Here is a 23,479-nt window from a genome sequence, read left to right on the forward strand (position 1 = left end):
CTATCTCTTTTTTATGTAATACTGTTTTATATTTCTTTATTTCTAAATGTCATGTTGTGAACGTCTTAAACTTATAATTTGTCATGTCCACAATATGTAAAAAAAAAAAAAAAAAAAAAATGAAAGTAAGGCAAGTACAGCACTCGAAATGAAATATTTTACGAACCGGAGAACTATATAATTTTCCGAAAATATTAATAAGTATATATAGTTCGAATGGTCAACTTTTTTTTTCATTAGACGGAGGGATAATCTCGGGGATTTCATGGATCGGAACGGTGCACTCCAGTCCATTTTGAAACCTGGGATAGTATATGTAGATGTGTTTAAACGAAAGAGACAAATTATATAATAATATTAACATTGATTAGGTAAAATTGTGTGTTAGTCCTCAGCAAGTTCTCTGGTCTCTTCTAGTCTAAAACTTTCAGCCATTCGGACGGCAGAGTTGAGAGATTGCTGGAGACCTCTATGTGGACTCGCACATACACATTCAGCGCAACCGCAACTCATAAACTGATATTATAATTTAATTGACATTCACTAGTATAGAGAGTCTTTACTTTATATATTTTTTGTACACGGTTGACGCTTTCGGCTAAATTTGCTACCATTGCCTTCTGCTATTGGTTAAACATATAACACGATAATGGCATATGATCGTAAAACATTATTTTCCCTCATTCTTTCAATAATAGATAAATTGTGCATCGATTGTATTATATCTAATTAATTGACAAATGCACCAACAGTTTCCGTTCATTTATTCTTAAATTACCACTTCTTCGCCTGGCGACATTTTATTGAATGACGTTTTAGCCATTTTTCTTTTTATTGTATTCACGGTCCTTCACATTGAGTAATATTATGTCAAACAAATATAATAAGAACATCAAAATATAGGTATGATCAGTACCTATTGATTACAAACACATTCACTGATGACCAGGTAATTATTATTAATTACCACATTTAAATACCATGCTAATTATATTTAATGGCCAACTAATGGTTACACGCCTAGCGTAATTTAGCACTGAAAGACTCAAGTAATTTATTTTAGTTTAAATTTGAGCAAATTTGTGAGCATACGTTATCTTGAACTATTGGCATTAGTAATTACTCATTGCGGCCCTGTTCTCCGGGAATAATATTATTGAATACCCCTCGTCCTGGGTTTGAGCTCACTCAAATTGTACGGCACGAATTGCCGTAATTGTTGTCAACGATTTTCGTATTAATAAAAACTGATTTGTTTAAATTGGTACAGCGAGAAGCGCTCTTTGGTGAGTTTATTTTCCTCGTGCCCCCCTCCTTCACTGCGTTTCCCCGCTGTCACTGCGCTGCTTACATGCTTATCTGGTTACTACGTCAGTGGCTTTGAGGTGAACATAAATAATAACATTAAAACATAATTACCTAAATTAATTTAGTACCCATTAACTTTAATATTGCCTTACAAAGAGCAAAGAAAGGAGACAGTCCAACCGTAATTCGGACCGATTGGCTATATTAACTCGGTAGCTATGAATATGTGTTTCTAAATACCTATTTGTATACCTTGACAGGTGTTGACAATATCCTTCTAAGTAGACGACATTATAAAATTATTTGAATTTAGAACAATATATTAAATTTTATTTTAACTAACAAAACGCTTTATTGGTCAAAATGTATTAAGTATAAAAATATGTTATTATTATGTCGAAAACATTAATATGAATGCATTGTTTTAAGATAGTTTATCGATGTATCCATCCTACCGCATTGCATCGATTATTAGTTAGTTATATAAGTACCCTTATTTTTAAATAAACCAACAATAAAATTAAAATAAATCATGAAATTAATAAACCTTCCTTTTAATCAACGAATACTTCACAAGTTTTGAGAATGTAACATTCCTTATATTGAACATACGTAACTTGAAAACACCTAAGATAAACTAACCACTACTACCTACTACTAACCCACTAGAAAAAAACAATCTTGATTTTGAAAAAAATGGCGAATAAATAAAATTTTTGGAAATGAATATTGTAAGAGCCGGGCGTCGGTTATTAATTAAGGTTATTAATATTCCTTGATTTAAAAACACAAAAACCGATAGTTAATAATAACGGCTTGTAGCTTAAAGCATATTGGCGCGTTACCAGTGGATATATGGGTTCAAATTCCGTCGAGCATTTTTTCTAGTGGGTGTTTTCAAGTTATGATCATTATAAAAATTTTAAAACCTTCTCACGGAGATGATAATCAAACAATGACAATAAAAATAAGTATATAATTTATATATTTTTATCTATCAGAATTTTAAACTTCTTCAGATTCAATTTCCCATAAAATATTTTTTTTGACAGCAATTATAAGACGACTAAGGCATAAATCCCATTGACGCAGCGAGTGGGGCGCTCGCGCAAAATTTCTACAAGTGGCGCATAAATCGTCGAAAATATAACGTAATCAAATACGCCAGCGCACACTGGATTTGACGACGCCTTGTGCCCGCGTGCCGCATGAGTCACCGTTTTTCGCTTCTCGGCGATATGAATTAACGAAAATACAACGAAGCCATTCATTGAACACGGCTAGCAAAATCACGCTCCTCGAAGCGTCGTCGATAAGACGGGCGAGAAGCCATTATATAAGAACAGTGTACGCTTTGTTTAGTTATTGCGTGTCCGATATTTAATTACAAGCCCCGAGAAATAATATAATATTTTTATTTATGAGAGACGCTGTAATAATAATTATTTTGTGCTTCTTGGGCCCCTTATTACATAGGTGAAGGGTAATGCGCGGCAAGAGGCGTGTGATTATGGTTATGAATATACGCTTCTTACGCCGACTGCGCCCGCTCGTCCGTCTTGGTGGGCTTTATGCCTAAGACGCCATCATTATAAGACGCACAAATTTGGAATACCATGCGTCTTATAATCAATGTAATCCCACCACTAGTTATGTAAACGTAAACCATAAAGGAATGTGAATTAAAATTTAAAAAAAACCTTCACAGACGATGTTTTTTTTCATCTCATCTCAATATTTTAATTTTAATAAAATAGTTAATAACAGAATCTATTTATTAAATATAACGTGTTAAATTCTCTTCCGCCATTTGACAGAAACAATATAAAATATACGCCGTGCAATCTAACCCTTACTGTGCAATTATCTGATTAATAAAATGAATGCATTGATTAATTTGTATAAAATGCTTGCTTCCTTGTAGCCAACTTGATACTTACAATCAAATATTACAAAATACACAATTCATAGTAATTGATATTAACGACTAACTGCAATGAAGTCGGTCACTCGACGGTTCTAGTATTTATGTTCTCTTGAGGACACCTTGTTGATAGAATTACATCTAAGTATCCCCATTACACCTAGTGGCGATTTTCCGCGAAGTAAATTCAGCGGTTACTTTTATCAGAATGTATAAAAATCTTAAAAATATGCATATTTCTCACAATATGAATAAAAAAAAACATAACGTAACTTTACTATATCAATTGCTATTACCTATACCTACTATCGCCTGATGATTATGTGGGTACTTGGTGGAATTTAAATTTAAATTCTAATCGATTCAAGTTTTGTGCTTTCCCATTTTAGTTATTTTTTACTACCCTGGTTTCGCCTTTCGGCATCTTCAGGCATTATACACACTAATTACCAGTGCGGTGATTAGTGCAATACACAACGGACACAGAAAATAGTTATTTTTCTTTCTTCTGACTATGTCCGATCCTAATAGATTAATATAGACCTCCACTAAGTGGAGGTTTGTATCAACAGATTTTTTTTTGTTTTTACGAGAAATGGATATTAGCCACTTCTCAACCTATCAGGTCCATACTCTGCCTCCGAACACAAGTTGAAAAACTATATGTGTATTTGCCAGACCCAGGATTCTAATCTGGGACCACGACATTATAAGCCGATACGTAAACGTTAATTACTGTTTATATAGATGGAACAAACAGTACAAAACTTAAATCAATTAGAATTTTTATTAATTGCTGTATGATTGTCAATGTCGGGCGATTTATCCCAAATCGATCAACATCTCAGGCCTCCACGTATATAAGACCGCCACTGATTACACTAGATAATCACGTTACTTAATAGTTATTTACTAAAACTAATATTGACGAAGGCACCGAAATGTCGCTTGTGGGTCTCGGGTTCGTATCCCGGATTTGACGAATTAACATATTATTTTTAAATGTGTGTTTGTACGCTAAGCATGGACGTAATATATTGAACAAGTAGCTAATGTTTCGTATAAAGAAATCCGTTAAGAAATTTATTTGTGGGGCTGTAATTGACATTAATGTGACATTGTAAATAAATAAATCCATTATTTGAATATTGGATATTATTATATAAATATTATAGATACAGAATGCTTGATTTGTATGCTTTGTGTAAGTACAATATACCTAGATAATAAACAAGAATGCTTGTTATGATTATTGTGGAAGTTGTTCATTTTGATTTAGCACAGCGCGTTCATGCAGTTGTACGTAATACGATAATGGGTGCTAAGTCTCACGTCAATTCTAAATGTATTATTATCTTTTATCATCTCAACAACTTTGTAGTTTTCCGGTAAATAATTAGTTTGACATGCACCGTATTAGGTATGTATCCGTGGCTTACAGTTCAATTACCGAATTATACTATAAATTTTACCATAATACAAGTACCTACCTATGTAGGTATATTAAGTATACAGAGAAAAATATCCATTTTAGTCAGTTAATATCAAGGGTTAATGACTAAAATGATAAGAATTTATTATTAATAACAAAAATTATATTACATTCCTCAACAACCGGTAATATCTATTATCTAACAAAGTATCTCACATAATTTTGTGATATAAGGAGGGTGAAAGAAGGAAAAAAATGGTTACATAATGTAAATTGTACGTAGGTATTACAGTTCACCGTAAGCTGTCTTACCGGAAAGAGATATCCTTAACATATAACTTGAAAACATTTTTATTTATATCAAATCGAGCTTCAATATTGGGACCATATCTGAAAAATATTTGATTTAAATAAAAAGGATTTCAAGTTATATACATTTATATTTTTTATAAAAATTGATGTTTTTTAAAATAAATATAAAAATATAAAAACTATGAATTAGTCAAAAATCTCTACGACAAAACACAGAAAACTTAATAAACTATATTCTAATAATAAATATGACCATAAAATAATAATAATACAGCTTAAATTGTAAATTGAAGGCATCCCCGGAAAATGGGTCTATATGCAAAAACAAAATTGTTCAGGAGAGGAAAAAAACATTTCATTCGATCATGCGGACTTTTGGAGTATATCTGCGATAATAATAAATGTTCGTGAAAACACTCTTTATCACTAAAATAATTATATAGACCCCTTTTCTACGGTAAGCATTTTAGTGTTATATGTGGCAGTTAAAATAATAAAACTTTCCAATATCGTGAGCAATGATGTAGACACGTTTTAATCAATAAAATCACTTTTTGACATGATGTATTATAATATAGACCCCTTTTACGGGAACGCCTTCAATTATCAAAAAAAATGTTTCAAATTGGAAGCTTCGTATTTTTCCAACGGATGCCTCTGGTAGATATCGCCTTAACCAAAATTATCAATATATACTATGCCAATTTATTAAAAATTATTATCCCGGATAGAATTTTCAATACCAGGATTAGATAAAACCAAGTGAAATTTAAACAAAAAACGTTTCCACCCACATCATATGAATTGATGCTTTCGAAAAACAATCAATAATACATTCTGTACGAGCTTTATTTTACGATTTAGTTAGGTGGATGTTTTCATAATTATTTCCAATAAAAACATTTTTCATAGATTTTTAAACATTATATAAGTAATAAGTATAATACGTTTCCTTTTCTTCTTCTGAATCACGAGTCTTTAGTTGACAAAAGAATAAAATAAAACTTAAACTTGAGAAATCTCGGGATTCCAGAAATTTTAATCGCAGGATTTCAGGATCAGAAAATTGGCCGAGATCCTTGGATGGCAAATTCTCACTTCCACAAGTCTTGTATTTATATTATATTTCAATGAACAAAACACGTGCGACAGTGCAGTCAGTCATAATTATTCTGAACCTATGGTTCAAGATTGATCTTAGCAAAGCATTAAGGAAAATAATATTATTAATATCTTATTATTGTTCCTGATACGAAAAAGAATAATACAAAAGATCGTCGACCTTTTTGAGTTTGGTACCTTTATTTGATTTTTTTGTAAACTTAAAGTTTAAGGTTGTCATATTAAGAATAAGGAAGGTAGATACGCTGGGCTGTTAAGTTGAAATCGTTATTTGAGGATTATCACGCATTCTCCCTGGGCCAAAATCCAGTGTCAATAACCTGGCGCGCAGTGACAGTCTCGTTGGGGGAAGCAGATAATTCTCTGCTGAAGGGTGACAAATACAGAAAAGGCGAATATTACAAAATTTTAAAGTTATTCGAGGAAATTGACGTGTCCGGAAATTTGGAATGCAATTCGCCGTATCACACTTTACCGTGAAAATTTGTATCGGAAATATATGGCCGTATATTAAAGACCGTCCAACCTCTTTGGGTCGTATAGTATAATTCATGTCTCAATAAAACAGGTTATTGTCAGTTTACACTTTACAGGAAGCCAGCAGCAAACACATTTTGAAAATAGCCGATATACTGGATTATTTGTTAGGTTAGGTTTTCATTCTTGAATTCATGAATTTTGCTAAAATCAGCTATGAAAATTGAATTAATGTTCTAATTGAATGTAATACAATTGGAGACCGTATAGTACGTACCTATACGGTCATCTCTTTCCGATAAGAATGCTCACGGCGAACTGTGCCACGGTGAAATGTTTTACGTACAATTTACATGTGACCGGAAATTGAATATTTTTAGCTGCGGTGCTAACATGGTATACCGACTCCAAATGCCTTTTCTATACATATTTTCGTTCAATAATATTATCCAAGAAGACACCATATTGCATATACCTAATATCGTAAGTAATAAATCTAAACATAAGATTTAAGCAGTGATAGTTTTAAAGGTAATGTGGTCGCTTCTTATGAATTGCTACAAATATGCATCTTTTTTTTTAAATAATTGAACATAGAAATCAATCTTTTTTTTTAAATCCAGTCTACACAACTATTTTTAAATTTGACTACTCATGGGACCTCCAAACCTGTCAGACCCCTGGATCCCCACTTACCTTAAAACTGGCATTTAGAAAAAACGAATGATAGGAGATAGCGTTTTGATTCTTATTTTAAGGGTAGCACTGCATTTCATTAAAAACACACCTTTACCTATGTAGGTACGTAAAATACGAATAAAATGGGAAAAAATATAGTTTTTTATTGGATATCAATAAGAATATTATATTTGAGAAGTATTGTTACATTTAGTTAAAAAAAACTCGTTTAAAACTGTTTCGTTTGAAAAACATCTTTCAAATTTGGCGATTGATGATGGTTTGGTGTGCTCAAATTTATTATCCAGATACATGTCAATTTCAGATGTATTTTATAATTAATTACCTAGTTAAATTATTATACTACAGACTTGACATCAGTTAGTGGTTATGACTTTACCAGTGTTTTAATCTCAATGGAAAACCGTCATTAAAAAAATATAGAGTTATGTTTATCACTTGATATAAAATAATTATGACATCTTTACAGACAAATAATTTGTATGAATGGTGTGTCGTGTTTAATATTATTTTATAATTGATACGTATAGTATACGTCCACATAGGTATAACGGAAAGATGAGAGAGTAAGAGATCAACATGGTTCTGAACACGATTTTTTGCTATTTGAAAAAAAGTCTTTATTTTTTAGAAAATTGCAATTTGAACTCAGTAAGTATAGTAGATAGACAGTGAAAGAATTATATTATATTGTATAAGGTCAAGAACCTCAATGTGCGTGAATGTGTGTTTCATTTCTTTCTCCGAAAAAATACAGAAATCCACTAAGGCCGAAAGAATATATTATGAGATTTAAAGCGAGACAAAGATGCAGATTTATTCGCGCAAAAAAGCAAAAAAGAAAACGTGAAAGGTTTTTCGTTTTTTCTCCTTTCAACTGAGTAAGTAGGTACTTCGGACAATTTGCGATTTCTTCGAATTTCGGACATCGACGGTTTTTTTTTTAAACTTCTTAACCTTTCTTCGTTGATTTGGTGAACTTTACGCGCAGACACTTAGAACTAAATTTGAATGTCGTATAAAACCAATGTGATCATTTTATTAGTAGTATTTATAAATTCGTTCGGTATGATTCGGTACTTTTGGGATATTTGGGACTTTTTTGAAAGTACCTAAATATTATATTTTAAACACCTATTCTTCCAGTTTTCTTTCACTGTATTGTGACAGCCTCCTCAATATGATGTTTGCAATAATTACTTCCATAACTACTTTCTACTGAAGACAACGAGGACTGACAAAGGATGGAGGTAGACTGTTAAGATCAGACATAAATAGTGCACAATAAACTTTTTCAGTCATACGTGTTTGTTTTCATTGAACTAAGCCTATAATTTACAGATGGTGTTGGTTAGTTTTTGGCTCAAGCCAAGCCATAGTAGATAATAGTCAAAAAATAATCATCTATCTATAAAAAATCTAAAATTGTGCCATTAAATAATACATCAATTTGGATATTTTATAGATGTAATAATATTTTTTATCTACTATGGTTTAGTCTAGGCAGGGTTTAATGAATTTTAATAAAGTAACCGACATCATAATATATTATGTATTCTTAATTCATCGAAAACAAATAAATATGAATGAAAAAGTGTGCACTATTTTGTCGAATCGCCCATAACATACCAAAACGACTATGGTTTGGCTTAGACAAGGCTTAATTAATTTTTAAAAACTAACCAACACCATCTATAAATTGTAGTCTTAGTTCAATAAAAACATATACGAATGATTGACAAAGTTTTTATGTCAAATTTTAACAGCCTACCTCCACCCTTCACTCCTGATAAATACCTACTTCGTGGCGTCTGTGAGAATGACTGCTTGCCAGCCTTCTTGCACTTTCCCACCTTATATCAGCACCAATGCCGACTATATTCAGGCCGGAGCACGAAGCTGAAAAAATCGATTGTAGTGCTTATTCTTAGATTGCAATATGGAAAACTGTTTGTAGTAAAATGATGATTGTTTGTTAAAATGGTAATATGAATATTAATTAATTTGAACGAAATATTCAATCGAAAATCTTGATTTACTGCGAACGAGACTGCCTCATTGACTACACTACCATTGTAACTTGCTATTCAGTGCGCAAGCCTGACAATTAATAGCCAGCATCCCGCAGCTTCTTGGTCTGCAATAATGGGCGCCAATTGTAATATGGGATAAAATGGAGAATAAATACGTGAATAAAAAGAGATTAGCGAAATTGAAAGTTAAGAGTAGAGCATGATTAAGAGGTTAGCGTAAAGAGTAAAATAGGATAATTAAATTATTCAGGGCATGTGATCGCGCTGACAAATTAAAGTTATGCTTTTATTTCAAATACGCAGATGGATAGTTCACCTACATACTTTTATCTCCGAACACATTATTTTGTATGTTTTTAATCATAGTTGGTACACATACACTAATTATTTTCCTAACTTATGTACATACATATCTTCATAAAGTATTTCCGATGTTTTCTAATAAGTATTCTTATTCAGTTAGTTAGTTACTATGTTATAATTGAAGTAACTATGTACTTAATGTTTTCAACTTCTCTCAGAAATCTGGACTTGTTAAATTTTCTGTTTACGCGAAACTTCAGTATCTATTAGCGCTAGTTATTGAAAATAATTAACACGAATATGTTTTACGCAGAGAAGTTATTTTAATAACATAAATTGTCTTCGCCAGTGGCAGAAAATACATTGCGAATTATAAGATAGGCACAAATGACAATAATAAAATTGACCTAAGCCACAAGATTTTCTTTTTAAATTATGCTTTGATTTGAAATCTCAAATAACTATTTTATAAATTTAAAAAATATCCCAAGTCAAAATTTTGATAATTACCAAATTAAATATTGAAAGTGAAATGACCAAACCAATGGTTTTCAAACTTTCTCATATCGCGTTGCCCTTCTGTGTTTAAAAATGTTTTCATGTCACCCTAACCTAATACTGATTATTGGGATGGGTAAATCTACTGCTCTCATGCTGATGATAATAATAAAAAAACTTATTTATTAAATGTAGTTTTCTCTCTATTGCTTACAGCTCTACTTGCATCGCTGAATCATCTTGATGGAAGAAGACAGCCAACAGTACCTACTTTGGACTACTCAAAATACGTTAAACGGTGAGTTTTTTTAAAACCAAAATGATAGAAAAACACTATACCTACTACCACTATATTTTTTTTTAATTACTTAAACCCTGATTTTTACAATTAATTTTGTGAACAGTGCTCAAAATTCTTTAGTTAAAATGTGTTACTCTATTTTCACCAAGTACTAATTTTATAATTGAGTTTTAAAACGACTATATTATTATAATACCAGTGCAAGCAACTTTTGATTAGTTTGTTGCAGTCACATTTGGATACGAAACTTTTAACATTAATTAAAAAAAAAAAATTAATTAGACATAAATTGTAAATAAGTAGTTTGTTTTCCAGATTCGGTTCCGCGTTGGAGTGCGGATCTTCATACTGCAAAGACATGGGTTACCGAGAACACTTTCACTGCATGGACTGCACCAATAGGCTCTTCTGCAAGAAAGAAGAAATGATCAGGCACTTCAAGGTATTAACCTATTTGTGAACCCAGAATTTTCAGATTCTTTAGATAATCAAATATTATTTTATTGGAGACGATTATTGCTGATCTTATTTTATTTATTTTTACATGATATTGAACATTACAAATTATTAATTTAAGACGTTCACAACATGACATTTAGAAGCAAAGAAATATTATTAAAACAGTATTATATAAAAAAAGAAATAGATCAGTATTAAGTTATTAAGCAGTAGAAAAGTGTAGAAATAAAAAATTATAAATTATACACAAGGAGACCCTATTTTTAGAATTTATAAAACAATGCTCACCTATACTACTTATCCTCACGTAGGTGGAATATGTCAATATCCGAAGTGATTTGGTTGAACAGAGTTATTGCCCTCCCAATTGGTATTACCAATAGCAGGTTAGTTCTGCACCTTGGGAGATCAAACAACTGATGCTCCCGATTTCTAAGATAGTTATCAGGGACACACAGGTCAATACTATCAAGAATGGCAAAATTCTCATTTTCACCCCGTATAAGTCGGAAAAAATATGAAATTATCGTCAAACTATGTTTGTTTATTTTATTAACTAATCCACTTTATCGAAACCAGATTATTTAATGCTAATTTCTTTCAATACAGTGGCACAAGAAACGTGACGAGTCACTAGTGCACGGGTTCATGCGCTATTCACCGTTGGACGATTGCAGCGAACGAGGTGGAGGCTGTCCTCACAACAGAAGTCAAACACACTATCACTGCATCCAAGATGGCTGTGATAAAGTTAGTTTGTTGTTATTCTTTTAAATACCTACATGAAATTATATTTACACAAAATTTAAAACAGCAGCATTATTTTACCTATTCCTTTTTATTATTTTATTCATATATATGTTTCTAGGTCTACATATCAACATCCGATGTCCAAATGCATGCCAATTACCACCGAAAAGACTCTGCCATTCTTCAGGAGGGTTTCCAAAGATTCAGAGCCACCGAAAGATGTTCAGCTCCTCATTGCGCTTTTAGAGGTCAGCGTACAACGCATTTCCACTGCCGGAGACAAGGCTGTCGGTACACCTTCAAGAACAAAGCTGACATGGGTGAGTGTCTGATGAAATATATTTTATTCTATTATCATTTTCTTGGCTGTGTTTTAACAGTAATAGTTCCTGCTAAAATATATTGCAAATTTATTTATTATTGAAGCGATTCATTTTAACACACATTTTTCGAGCCAATGATGAATCGTAATATATTTCTACAATACCTTATTCTTCTTTTCGGTCATCTCCTATCCATCCTATTACACCCTGATTTTGTATACCCACTCTATACACTTTTACTCTATTGCAATTGAATTAGCCTATTGACGGATGTACATATTTTGAGAAGTGTTATCTGCACTTTTTAATGTAGCCAACTTTTTATTTTCAGAGAAACATAAGACGTATCACATTAAGGACGAACAGCTAGCACGAGACGGCTTCAAGAAGTACATGAAGAATGAGCCGTGTCCGTACAGAGAATGCAGGTAAAGTGAAAATAATGTATTTCGAGAGACACTTATGACTTCCATATTTATGTATCCTATTTTCGTAGGTATAGTTGCACCGGTATATTGCAAATCCTTTCAATCTCAATACTGTCATCATACCTACCACCGACTCATACCATATTCGCAAACCTATAACATACCAGCCAATGATAAGCAGTATTGCATACATGCATGCAGATAGTTCCGACAGTTGTATAGTTTGCCTATGTTATGAATTATATTAGAACTAAAGGTAAAATAATATGCGACAAAAGAAATGAAGATAGTGCTGTTGAAAAATAGATTTCACCACAGCATAGTAACATTACTTAATTCAACATGAATATGTCACGTAGTGTCACATTGGAATATTTATAATACAACAGATCAGCTGTTCGCTATCCGCCATTTGCAATGACATTATTAAAGATTTTTCACTATAGTGAACATTCTATTGTACTTTCATTAATCTCATTTTAGTAGGTGTAGCTTGAATTTGCATGAACCGAAATATTTCAATTTTATCTAGATACAATTGTTACTCGTTAAACTGTTAGTTCAAAGGTAGTTTTTGTTATGTTTGTAATTACGTTAGGTACTAATATATTTTATTTATGGTGTCGTCAGGTTCAGTAGAATGTGTAACCATATCCACTGCATCAGGCCTCGGTGCAATTACGTTCTCCATTCTTCCAGTCAGCTCTTCTCTCACAAGAGGAAGCACGAGCGCAAGGACCAAGAGTTGAACTATAGGTGAGTCGTCTTTTTTTTAATAACAATTCAACTAATCCATTATCCATTCCTTCCAAATTAAATAGCATTGTAATTAACTTACATTAAATTGAGATTAACTTATAGTTTGGTCAGTCTCAAAATCATGTCAAGTAAGACCGATCATAGAATATTTTTACCTGTTTTGATTTATATTCTTTAAACAAAATGTAGATGGCATTGATACATCATATTTTTTAGCATAATTATTATTCTCATCAATTATGTCGAAAGGGTTTTATTTGTTTCTGCCTAAAAATACAATATAGGTATGTAGATAATTGGTTGTTGTATTTTAATCTTAATATTCTTCATAATCATACAAATCGAGATTAGCTCTCTAAAATACTCATACACAGAGAAAGTTAAAATATATCTAATCTTTCAAATTGTAGGTAAATAATTTTGGGGAATATTAATACTAACTGAGACAACAATAATGTACCTATTTAACTTTTTAACGAAACAATTAATAAAACTATCGGGTATAATGATTTATTAAACACATCTATAAAATATACTCTTACATAAATCGTGGGATTACTACCAAAAATCTTGAATTCATGTTATGTCGTAATTAATTGCAATTTGAAGTTATGCCCTCTAAAATCAAGCATAATGCTAATTTCATTGTGCTTTATGACCATGTTCTATATATCGGATGATCTCGATTTTTTTTTTCTAGCATACATAATCCGTTGTTAACTCTAAATACCTAGATTATCGACTTACCAACTTTTAGCAGCAACCCCATGAATACTAATTTTATTTTCATTCACTTTCAACTAACATTATTTCTGACCACGTATTATTATCCTATCTTTATAATTCATTCCAAGATTGAGCATAATTATACGGATTTGTTCTATGGTTAATCAACGTATGCATTTTTTACAGCCATCCATCAGGATTATTCCAACCGTCTCCATCAGAGGATTCTTCGTCTCTCCACATGAAGATGAAGTGTTCCCCGAAGCCTCTCGGGATGTACGATCAGCTCGACGAAGACTCCATGCCGGGTCCTATGCAGATCTCTTCTCAACCGCCCCCTTTGATACCCCTTCAAGCCGCCATGGATCTCACATCGGCTGATGCCATGGGGATGGAACAGCATCAGCAGGCTATGGTAAGTTTTATTACAGCAACGTCATCATTAGAATAGAAACCAAAAAGTTGATTCGAATGTTGATATTTTTCACATATGTGAGGCTAAGTTTGAGTGGATATAATATGGTATTAAATTAATATAGTAAAATGCTATTGTTGCCCTTTAGCAGAGCATAATATAGATTTTCACAGATGGAGGTTATAAAAACAAAGTTTATTTTATCAAAAATGGTTGTTAGTCATTCAGTCATCCAACCCATTGGCTCATTATTTATGAAAAATTCATTTTAAAAACAAAATGTGAATTTTGCTAGACATTACTCTGTCACTATTTTAGCATTGGGATTAAAATAGAGTCTGTTTATCTCACTTAGCAGACTTTCCATTGTACATATATTTTTCTTATTTAGATACATACAGTCGAACTCGGTTATTACGAGGAAGATGGGACCAACTGAATTTGGTCGTTATAAGCATTACTCGTTATATCGTTATATAACATTTTTCGCATCACATTCTATTTAAGCATAGAACATATAAAAATCTGAAAACGATCGTAAAAATCCCCGAAACAAGCTTGGCATTCATAAACTACAAAAGAAGTTGTTTATTTTTTTACATGCAATTTCAACCACATGCGTGGATACTTATTCAATGTTGTCGGCGAAAACACCAATTAGGTACGTAAACACTTAACTAGTGTCATACGCGTAATCCGATACCGGCGGCATCGGTCTAGTTAACTGCCCAGTTGGATTTTATTGCTTAGGGTCGAAAATGTTTTAAACGATCGATATATTAACAGTTTACTCAGTATACCTGAGAAGTAGCTCGTTATAAAAATGAATAAATGTATGGAGAAAATCATAAACTAAAATGTCAACGAATGTTTCTTCATTACATCCGAGATCTCGCTATTTCCATGATCGTAATAACCAAGTTCGACTGTATATAAATTGAAAATTTACAAACCTAATATTGTAACAATAATTATTTATGTATTATTTATTTCAGTTGGTGCTCGGAAAATATATTCACACTTTTAATGGCGGTACTGATGCGGAAGACAAGTGTGACAAATGTAGCGCTTTTAACAAACACTATCACTGCAAGGCTGAAGGATGCAATTTGGCACACAGGTATGACAACCAACTATTACAAAAGATAATCAAAACATTTAAGATATCTCTTTCGGTCATCACTTTAGAGTAGGATTGTGCCTCAGATAGCATGTTTATGCATACAAATGCAGTAGGGTAAATCAGAAAAAATAAATAGAAAAAGAATATTGATAATTATGAACAAAATGTCTAAACTTTATAATTAGTAATATGATTTATTCAAATTTATACATACATACTATCATAGAGCTGGCAGGGTTCTAGCCTAGGGACCGACGTGGCGGGTCGACCAGATAAATGAGATAAACACATTTTAAATTTGCTCTAATAGTAAAAAAGTCACTATTGGCTTCGGGGTTATAACCATTTTTAAATATATTATATGGTTGTGCGATGCAATTTTTGGTTGTTGTGTGTTGATACTCAACAGCTCTATAATTCGATGTGTTAAAAAATCTAAAAATACACTGAATTTTATTTGACCATTTGAAAAACGCTATAGTAGAGCGATATACTGCCTTTAACCTTAGCGGTAGTTAGGAGTGGCGCCAAAGATCCTGGGCTGGGGACACGATTCAGGATGTGGGGACCATGTATACTATTGTAAGAAAGAACAGAGACTGGAAAAAAAGAATAACAAAGAGAAAAGACATATATTTTAATTGTGGTCAGGGTTGACTATAGAAGATGTTGGAAATTTCGTGATCAAAGGAAACAAATGAGTTATTAACCTTATCACTGCCAGCCAATTTTTACTAGGTGGACACTTGTAGGCCAGCTATTTTCGAAATAAAATAAATCCTTTAAAAAATATGAAATAGGAACGGAATGATAAATATTTGTGAAAACTTAGCAACACAACATGTTTATCAAGTTTATCGTGAACATTTTCACACTAAAATGATAAATATTGTTTAGAAAATATACACAGAATGAATATATTCGTCCGTGGCCTGACGCGACATACATGCTTTGGCGAGTTAATTCGTCCGTGGCACAGATCAGGTTAATTGGATCAACATTGGAGACATAACTACTTATCATAATTATTACAAGAGCATCAAACATGACAGGCGAATTTAGAATTTCTAATATTTTTTTACGAAACTTGTCATATGAAAAACTCAACTTATGATCAAAGTATAGAAACGTAACTTGGTTACATATCGAGTAATACCAGCATTGGCTACAGACAAGCGTTATATCATTTGCTGAGATACAATGCTGATTATGTTTGAATATATTAATGTAAGTTAGTTATCTATAAATCATAAACAAGCTTTATACAAAATTGTCCTTCTAATTCTTTTGTCACAGTTGACAATACTTATTCCTTCGGCAAAGCCAATTCAGTTACATTAAATATTTTTTACATTATATATAAGTAAACTTATGATATAGAATTCACAGTAAACACAGTGAATTTCATTATTCTTTATCTTTTATTTTAGCTGCCAAAAGACCATGATCCAACATGCCTTGGAGCACGAACACCAGAATCAAGTTACTGAAGACTACTTCCAGACCTCCACAAAGGAAGAGTTCTGCGGGAGCCCGTCCTGCCATCACATCAGAGAAGTTACTCATTACCACTGCAACTGGGTAAGCGATACTGTATAAATAATAATTACCAAGATAATTTCAAATAAAATTTTTACATTCATCAAGCCACTATTTTCTCTTCTTTATCATATACAGTAACTCTTTCAGTAATCCGCCACCCCAAAAACCAGACAAGTGTCCAATTAGTGAAAGCGGCGGATTATAGTGCATACTAGGGATTCCAATCCCGGCATCGCGAATCCCGAGCTATTTTCGATACCTATGAATCCCGGGATTGATAAACATAATCCCGAAACTTTCGGGATTGATTTTTTTATCAATTTTTATGGAAAATAAAATAAAAATGAAAATATAGCAGAAAAAATACTTTTAATAACAAATAACTACATTAGAAATAAACTGAGTTTGAATGAAGTTTGATTTATACACATGTGTAAGTAGCCAATTCATTTTATTTTTCACATAAATTAATAAAAATGAGAAAGATTGAAAAAAAACAATGCTTTGCACTATTAACAAAGTAATTCCACCATGATCTCATACGTTTTACGGCAGTTTCATATTTGGCTGACTAATTAGATTTATGAAGCGGAAAGGCCATACGTACACCACGATTTGCTTTACTATTTTAAATCTCTCTAACCTATTCATTAAGTCTTTACTATCAGAAACAGCAATCTCATATTAAATTCACATTATTATTTATATTACAATATTATTTACTCCATTAAACTTATGTATTTCCAAGATTGAACGTATGCAATATTAACAATAAATGTCTTAAATAGTATAAATTATACTAGATTTATTTTTGACCGATTTTATCAATTTTATTTGTAAATATAAAAATTTTATATTAACAATGGAAAAAAATGTCAATCCCGGGACCAGTCCCGGGATTGTCAAATTGTAATCCCGAAATCCCGGGATCAGAATTTTGGCTCGGGATTGGATTCCCTAGTGCAGACATACAAAATATAGTAAAAATTAAAACATGTGTTTCGTAAGTTTTTGAGAAATTTGTACTAGCAAATTACGGTTTTATTTATAATCAAAACTAACTAAACTAAATTATACATATTTATGAACTAAATATTAAACAGTAAATCACTTGAAACAACCAGTTGTTCAGTGAGGCAGATATTCTTGAATGGCTTAGGATTCCTGGCTTTCCCTATGACCAAAAGCTTCATTTTGTTTGTCCTGGTTGCATTGGAGCATGGCATAATTGTGATTCGGTCCTTGGGCACTTTCCTCCCTGGTACATTACTTTCTTCGCGTTGAATGTACGTTTTACGAAGGAGAAATTTCCAAAATAAGCCCGCCTCATCTGCGTTACATACTTGTACGCGGCGGACTACTGAATTTGACAATCGAATACTGGCGAATTATAGAGCTTTATTTTGTGCTTTCAACTAGTAAAAATAACGGCGGATTATAGTAATTGTCGGATAATCGAGCGGCGGATTACTGAGAGTGTACTGTATCTTCAAAATTCTCTCACTTTTCTGACAATTTTGTTTTTTTTTCTTCTTCTTATGATTTTTCTTTTTATTTCACATCGATTGCAAGATAAAACATGACTCGGAAAATGTTTTAGAAACAGTATTAATTACATTTATTTTTATCTTGTAGGAAAACTGTGGCTGCATCGTAATACCATCAGATGACCAGCCGTTCCGTCGCTTAGAACATTTCCAGCAACACACCCTACTCTCCCCCATGTCCCCGCCTCTCAATCGTCTGTCTCACAGTCTAACCCCCAACGCCATCCAAGCCCTGACTCCCGCGGTGTCTCTGCAGGGCCTGACTCCTGCAGCACTGCAAGCTTTGAACCCTGCAGCTCTGCAGGCGCTGAACCAAGCATCCGTTCCTTTGCCAGTCCATCCTGGTCCGGCTAATTCTTTAGATGAAATGTTCAGCAGGAAGAGAGGAAGGCCACCCAAGAATAGGATTGTGGAAGTGTGGGCCGATCATGTAAGTATTATTTAAATACACCGCCGATTATTTAATTTACATAATTATGAAGCTTGCAATTTGAGACATTTTTTTGATAATTTATAATCTAAATTATTTGAGTTAACTCATTCAGTGCTGACAACACAGCTGCCGTGTCGGCATTAGATGGCCATTAGATACTATTAGCATGTTATTTAAATGGATAATTAAATAGTCATTAACTGGTCCGCAGTGAATGAGTTAATTAATAAATTTGTCTCCGAAAACATGTGGTAATTAAAAAATAATTAAAAGGTACGCAGTGATTGTGTTAAGTCAAAGATAAACTTACAATTTTAAAAAAATGTTACAAAATGTGAATTTGTTAAACGGTCCCATCTTATTATTAAAATTTAGTTTATAAAGTTTTCCATATTATAATGAAGAGATTTTTGACTAATTCATAGTTTTAATATTCTTTATATTTATTTTAAAAAACATCGATTTTTATAAAAAATGTAAATGGGTATAACTTGAAATCCTTTTTATTTATATCAACATTTTCATTGATTTAATTTTGTTTACAGGCAACACCGCAAGCAGTCTTCACATCGTTTAAACTTCCAAAAAGCAGTCAGTCGTCACTATCACAATCTCCATGCAACGAAGAATTTTCTGTGAGTTTTCATTCGATATCTTTCATATTTAAATAATAATTTTACACAATTTCGTTGAGACTATATGTCAGAAGATAAAAATGTAAGCATTGCTCAATAAAACAGCAAGTATAATAACGATCTAACATTGTATTAAATAAATATTAAGATACTGTTAAACGAAAGCCAATAATTTACCCATCACAAATACATCATCTTCATAGATGAATGTTGTTTCTTTGTTAAATATATCAGTGTTGACTTAACATTAATATAAAGTTGTGGTATTTTTTATTTAATTCTATTTTTATCAATATTTATTACATTTCATTGTCTCTATAATTCAATGTAGATCTTGGCCGCCTGACAAAGAGGTATCACAATGGATTTTTTTATGAGAAATGAATGTTGGTTACTTTCTCATCCTTACATTTACACCTATGTACCCGTAATTACACCTATGTATTATTATTTACACATAAGGGTCAAAACATACATTGAAAAACAATAAGTGAATTTGCAAGACCTAGTATTCAAACTTGATGTCCACAGCTTCACAAGCAGACACGTCCATAGCGGGCGCCTTTGTACTATTATGAAGACTGCCTTTTTAAAAGATTATTATTAATAAAAAAGGACTATATCAGGCGTGATTAATAAATTCTCAAGTGCCACTCACGTGGGGCGGGACAGGAATGAATATCGGGATATCTTATCCCAAGGTGTATTACCCAGCGAGTTATTTAAGCTTTTCTAAAATAAATAATGATAATTTTTATTACAGCGCACTCGCTTTCCACACTTTGAATCATTCACGGGCATAGACTCGTGCGCGCCTCACTACCCTTCCTGCAGACTCCGTTCGTCTCGAGCGCATCTGCATTGCGCTCGCTGCAACCACTCAACAGACGACCATACAGCTATGGAACAGCACTCTAGAGACGTCCACTCCACCTCTCGGTTGCTGGACGGTTTCGAACACTGCACCGGAACAAGTGACGCCTGCCCCGTACCCTCGAGTCTACGATCCGTCGGTCTCAACGTTCATTTCCACTGCGACGTTTGCGGGCAGGTGATAATACAGTATGCTGCGCTGCCAGGACATAAACATAATAAGGGCAGCCAGGAATCGGAGACGGAGGTCAGAGACTATTCAATGAAGAAGGAATCGGACGCTTTCCATCCGGCCAGTTTATGTATTGTCAAGAGTGAGAATCCCGACGCTGACATGGGAAGTGTTTCAGGTTAGTTTATAATGAATTTTATTTAATGGTGATTTTTCTAATTATTTGTGATTTCAAAAATATTTGATTTGATGGGCTTGAATCTTACTTCGAGATTATCACGAGTCGTCTTATCTGAAGATATTAACCGTCTTGGACTTAAATTGATTGAAGAACTCAGCATTGGTAGGCATGTGCCACTTTTGGTATTCTTTAACCTGTCCCAGTACTCTTGAAGTATTTTATTTTCGAATACTAGCAGAGCCTTTCAAATCTCACACCCATTCTGAACTATTGGTTTCATAAACACATTCTATACCCACTTTTTTCTCCAACAGCACTTTGGATTTGAATAGATTCTTTATTGTAAATAATTCTGTATCTCTACTCTTTGAGCTGCGCTCTAGGTCTTTTTTGTTCATTTCAGATTGGTTCCCAAGTACTTAAAATCTGCTTTCAAATGTGGAATTTTCCACCAAAATTTTTCCAAAAGGTTCATACTTTCTTGACATTCTTGATCATCTTAAGGGGGGACATGCTCAGCGTAGGTCAAAATGGAGTTTTTATTCTATTTTCAAAGCATGATCCTGGACATTCCTTAAACGTTGTAGATAATCTATTTTTATAATTTTGAAGCCTTATTATCCTTTATATTTATTTTAAACATTTGATGACTGCATAACGTATTTTTATTTCATAAAATAGTATTCTTTTAAACCTCTCGCTCTAACGTTTTAGAATATAGTCATATTTCAGTACATAAATGTGCAGTGGTGTTAAGATTATTTGCATTTATTAATTTTTAAACGCATTTATAAAACCATCAGTATAATTTATGTCGACATTATTATAGTGAAATATTTACGATAAATAATTATATTGATAATCTCTGTGATCCCTAATTTGACAAGAATTAGGCATTTTATTATTCAAACAATGGGCAAGATTAACACATTTGAAGATAATTCTAAAGATACTAATTATAAGCTATGTCTTTGACCATTCAAGTCTGATTAACATCCTACGAATAATGATTGCTTTATAATAATTATTGACCTAAGAAGTGGTAGTGTTTTTTTGAAATACGCCATTTCTTTTGGCATTCCCCAGTGGTTCCCCATGTACATGCATCTCCTCATTCAACATTGTGCTAATTTTAAGTTTTTAGACCTTGCAATGAAGGTCCGATCCATGTTTCAGATTTAAGTATTCTCGTATACGTCAGTGAGATAAAATCAAAGAAAATAAAATATCTTTTGTATTTCTATACCAGCAGTGGTGAAAGCGGCCGGAACGTTCTACCCGTCATCCCATGACAGATCGACCGTGTCGCCGCGGCCTAACCCGTCCACGTGCCAGCACTGTTTACGACCTCGCGAGTCAGGGCATCTCTGCCCCCAGATGCTCGCTGCTCATCATCACAACCAACAGCCGCACACCTTTGACGCTCCAACTCCAGGACTGGCAGCTACCAAGGTAAGAATAACATCAATAGCCTCTACGAAAGATAAATTTATTCTTCTATCACATCTCTTTTTTCATACATGAAGTATGAGAAAGAAAATAATTAAATTTTACCATTTGAAGAGACGTAACAATATGTTAACAGCCATGCCATTACCATACATAATTTTAGATTATTATAAAGAGAAGAATATTTTTTATGGATAATGGTTTGGTTAGGCAGGACTTAATGAATTTTAAAAAAACTAACCAACACCATCTGTAATATGTATTCTTACATCAACGAAAACAAAATCACTATGACTGAAAGGGTGTGCATTATTTTTGTATACCTATCTTAACTATTGTGGTTCGGTAGGCAGGGTTCAATTGAATTTTAAAAACTAACCAGCACCGTCTATAATTTATTTTCTTAGTTCAATGAAAACAAATAAATGTGACTGACAAAGTTTAGTGTACACTAATTATGTTGAATCTTAACAGCCTACCTCCACCCCTCATCACTGTAAACCATACACCTGGACTGTGCAATGTTTATTACTTTATGTTCAATAACAAATAATAACACACATAAACCAATTATTTTTATACCATCATGATGTTTAAATGCATATGTATATGTATATTTATTAATTTGTAACATCAATGACATTCTAGGAAACTTTGGAGCGAGAGTACCCCGAGATTTCCATCCTCCCGTCGACTGCTTCTTCAACTCCGTCTCCTTCAGCTCAACGTCAAACAAATCAAGTGTCAGTCAACTCAACGCAGGCACAGACGCAAGGAAGTCAGACACAGGTAACAAAAACAGTATTTTTTTTGTTTTTTTACTATATGGTATGAATTAACAAGAACCATGAAACTTGATTCGAGATTGTTCACGATTCTTCAGTTATTGTTTGTCTATGGAGTTTCAGCTTCTTGGTATTAAGAATTTCAGGTTTCTAGTAATGTATGTATAATAATAATAGTATGTAATAATAGTATGATAGGTACAAAGTCAGTAAGTATTTTTTTTTAGAGAATTACTCTAGTTTATGATGGTGGTGTTCCTCGAACATAACGTAAATGTAATTCAAAAATTTCTATTACTTCAACAGGCGCCGGGTCAAGCTGTTCATAGCCTGTTATTGCAGCAGTATCTGGCTCAAGCGACTACCGGCAAACCTCCCCAAGGCTTACAAGACCATCTCAAGTATCAACAATTTGGAGGACCAGTACTCTCACCGTCACAGCTGGTGCAAATGGCGTACCTTAGTAACAG

The 23,479-nt window shown here is 32.9% G+C and overlaps 1 protein-coding gene across 1 annotated transcript in view; it reads left to right on the forward strand.

Moving 5' to 3' along the window:
• LOC147067506 (zinc finger protein castor homolog 1-like) overlaps window positions 1-23,479 on the forward strand; it is a 272,254-nt gene that overhangs the window by 243,760 nt on the left and 5,015 nt on the right. Inside the window, exons 11-25 of the mRNA XM_085953709.1 lie at window positions 10,325-10,406; window positions 10,725-10,851; window positions 11,478-11,618; window positions 11,737-11,938; window positions 12,273-12,369; window positions 13,000-13,125; window positions 14,041-14,269; window positions 15,265-15,389; window positions 16,823-16,973; window positions 18,570-18,911; window positions 19,460-19,549; window positions 20,313-20,772; window positions 22,025-22,227; window positions 22,873-23,013; window positions 23,316-23,479. Of these exons, the coding sequence (XP_085809835.1) occupies window positions 10,325-10,406; window positions 10,725-10,851; window positions 11,478-11,618; window positions 11,737-11,938; window positions 12,273-12,369; window positions 13,000-13,125; window positions 14,041-14,269; window positions 15,265-15,389; window positions 16,823-16,973; window positions 18,570-18,911; window positions 19,460-19,549; window positions 20,313-20,772; window positions 22,025-22,227; window positions 22,873-23,013; window positions 23,316-23,479 (2,680 nt within the window). The remainder of the gene's footprint in view (window positions 1-10,324; window positions 10,407-10,724; window positions 10,852-11,477; window positions 11,619-11,736; window positions 11,939-12,272; window positions 12,370-12,999; window positions 13,126-14,040; window positions 14,270-15,264; window positions 15,390-16,822; window positions 16,974-18,569; window positions 18,912-19,459; window positions 19,550-20,312; window positions 20,773-22,024; window positions 22,228-22,872; window positions 23,014-23,315) is intronic.

The sequence above is a fragment of the Rhyacophila brunnea genome, unplaced genomic scaffold, assembly GCF_057557595.1.
Source record: "Rhyacophila brunnea isolate RB1 unplaced genomic scaffold, BYU_Rbru_1.0 scaffold_4, whole genome shotgun sequence".
Taxonomy (NCBI): domain Eukaryota; kingdom Metazoa; phylum Arthropoda; class Insecta; order Trichoptera; family Rhyacophilidae; genus Rhyacophila; species Rhyacophila brunnea.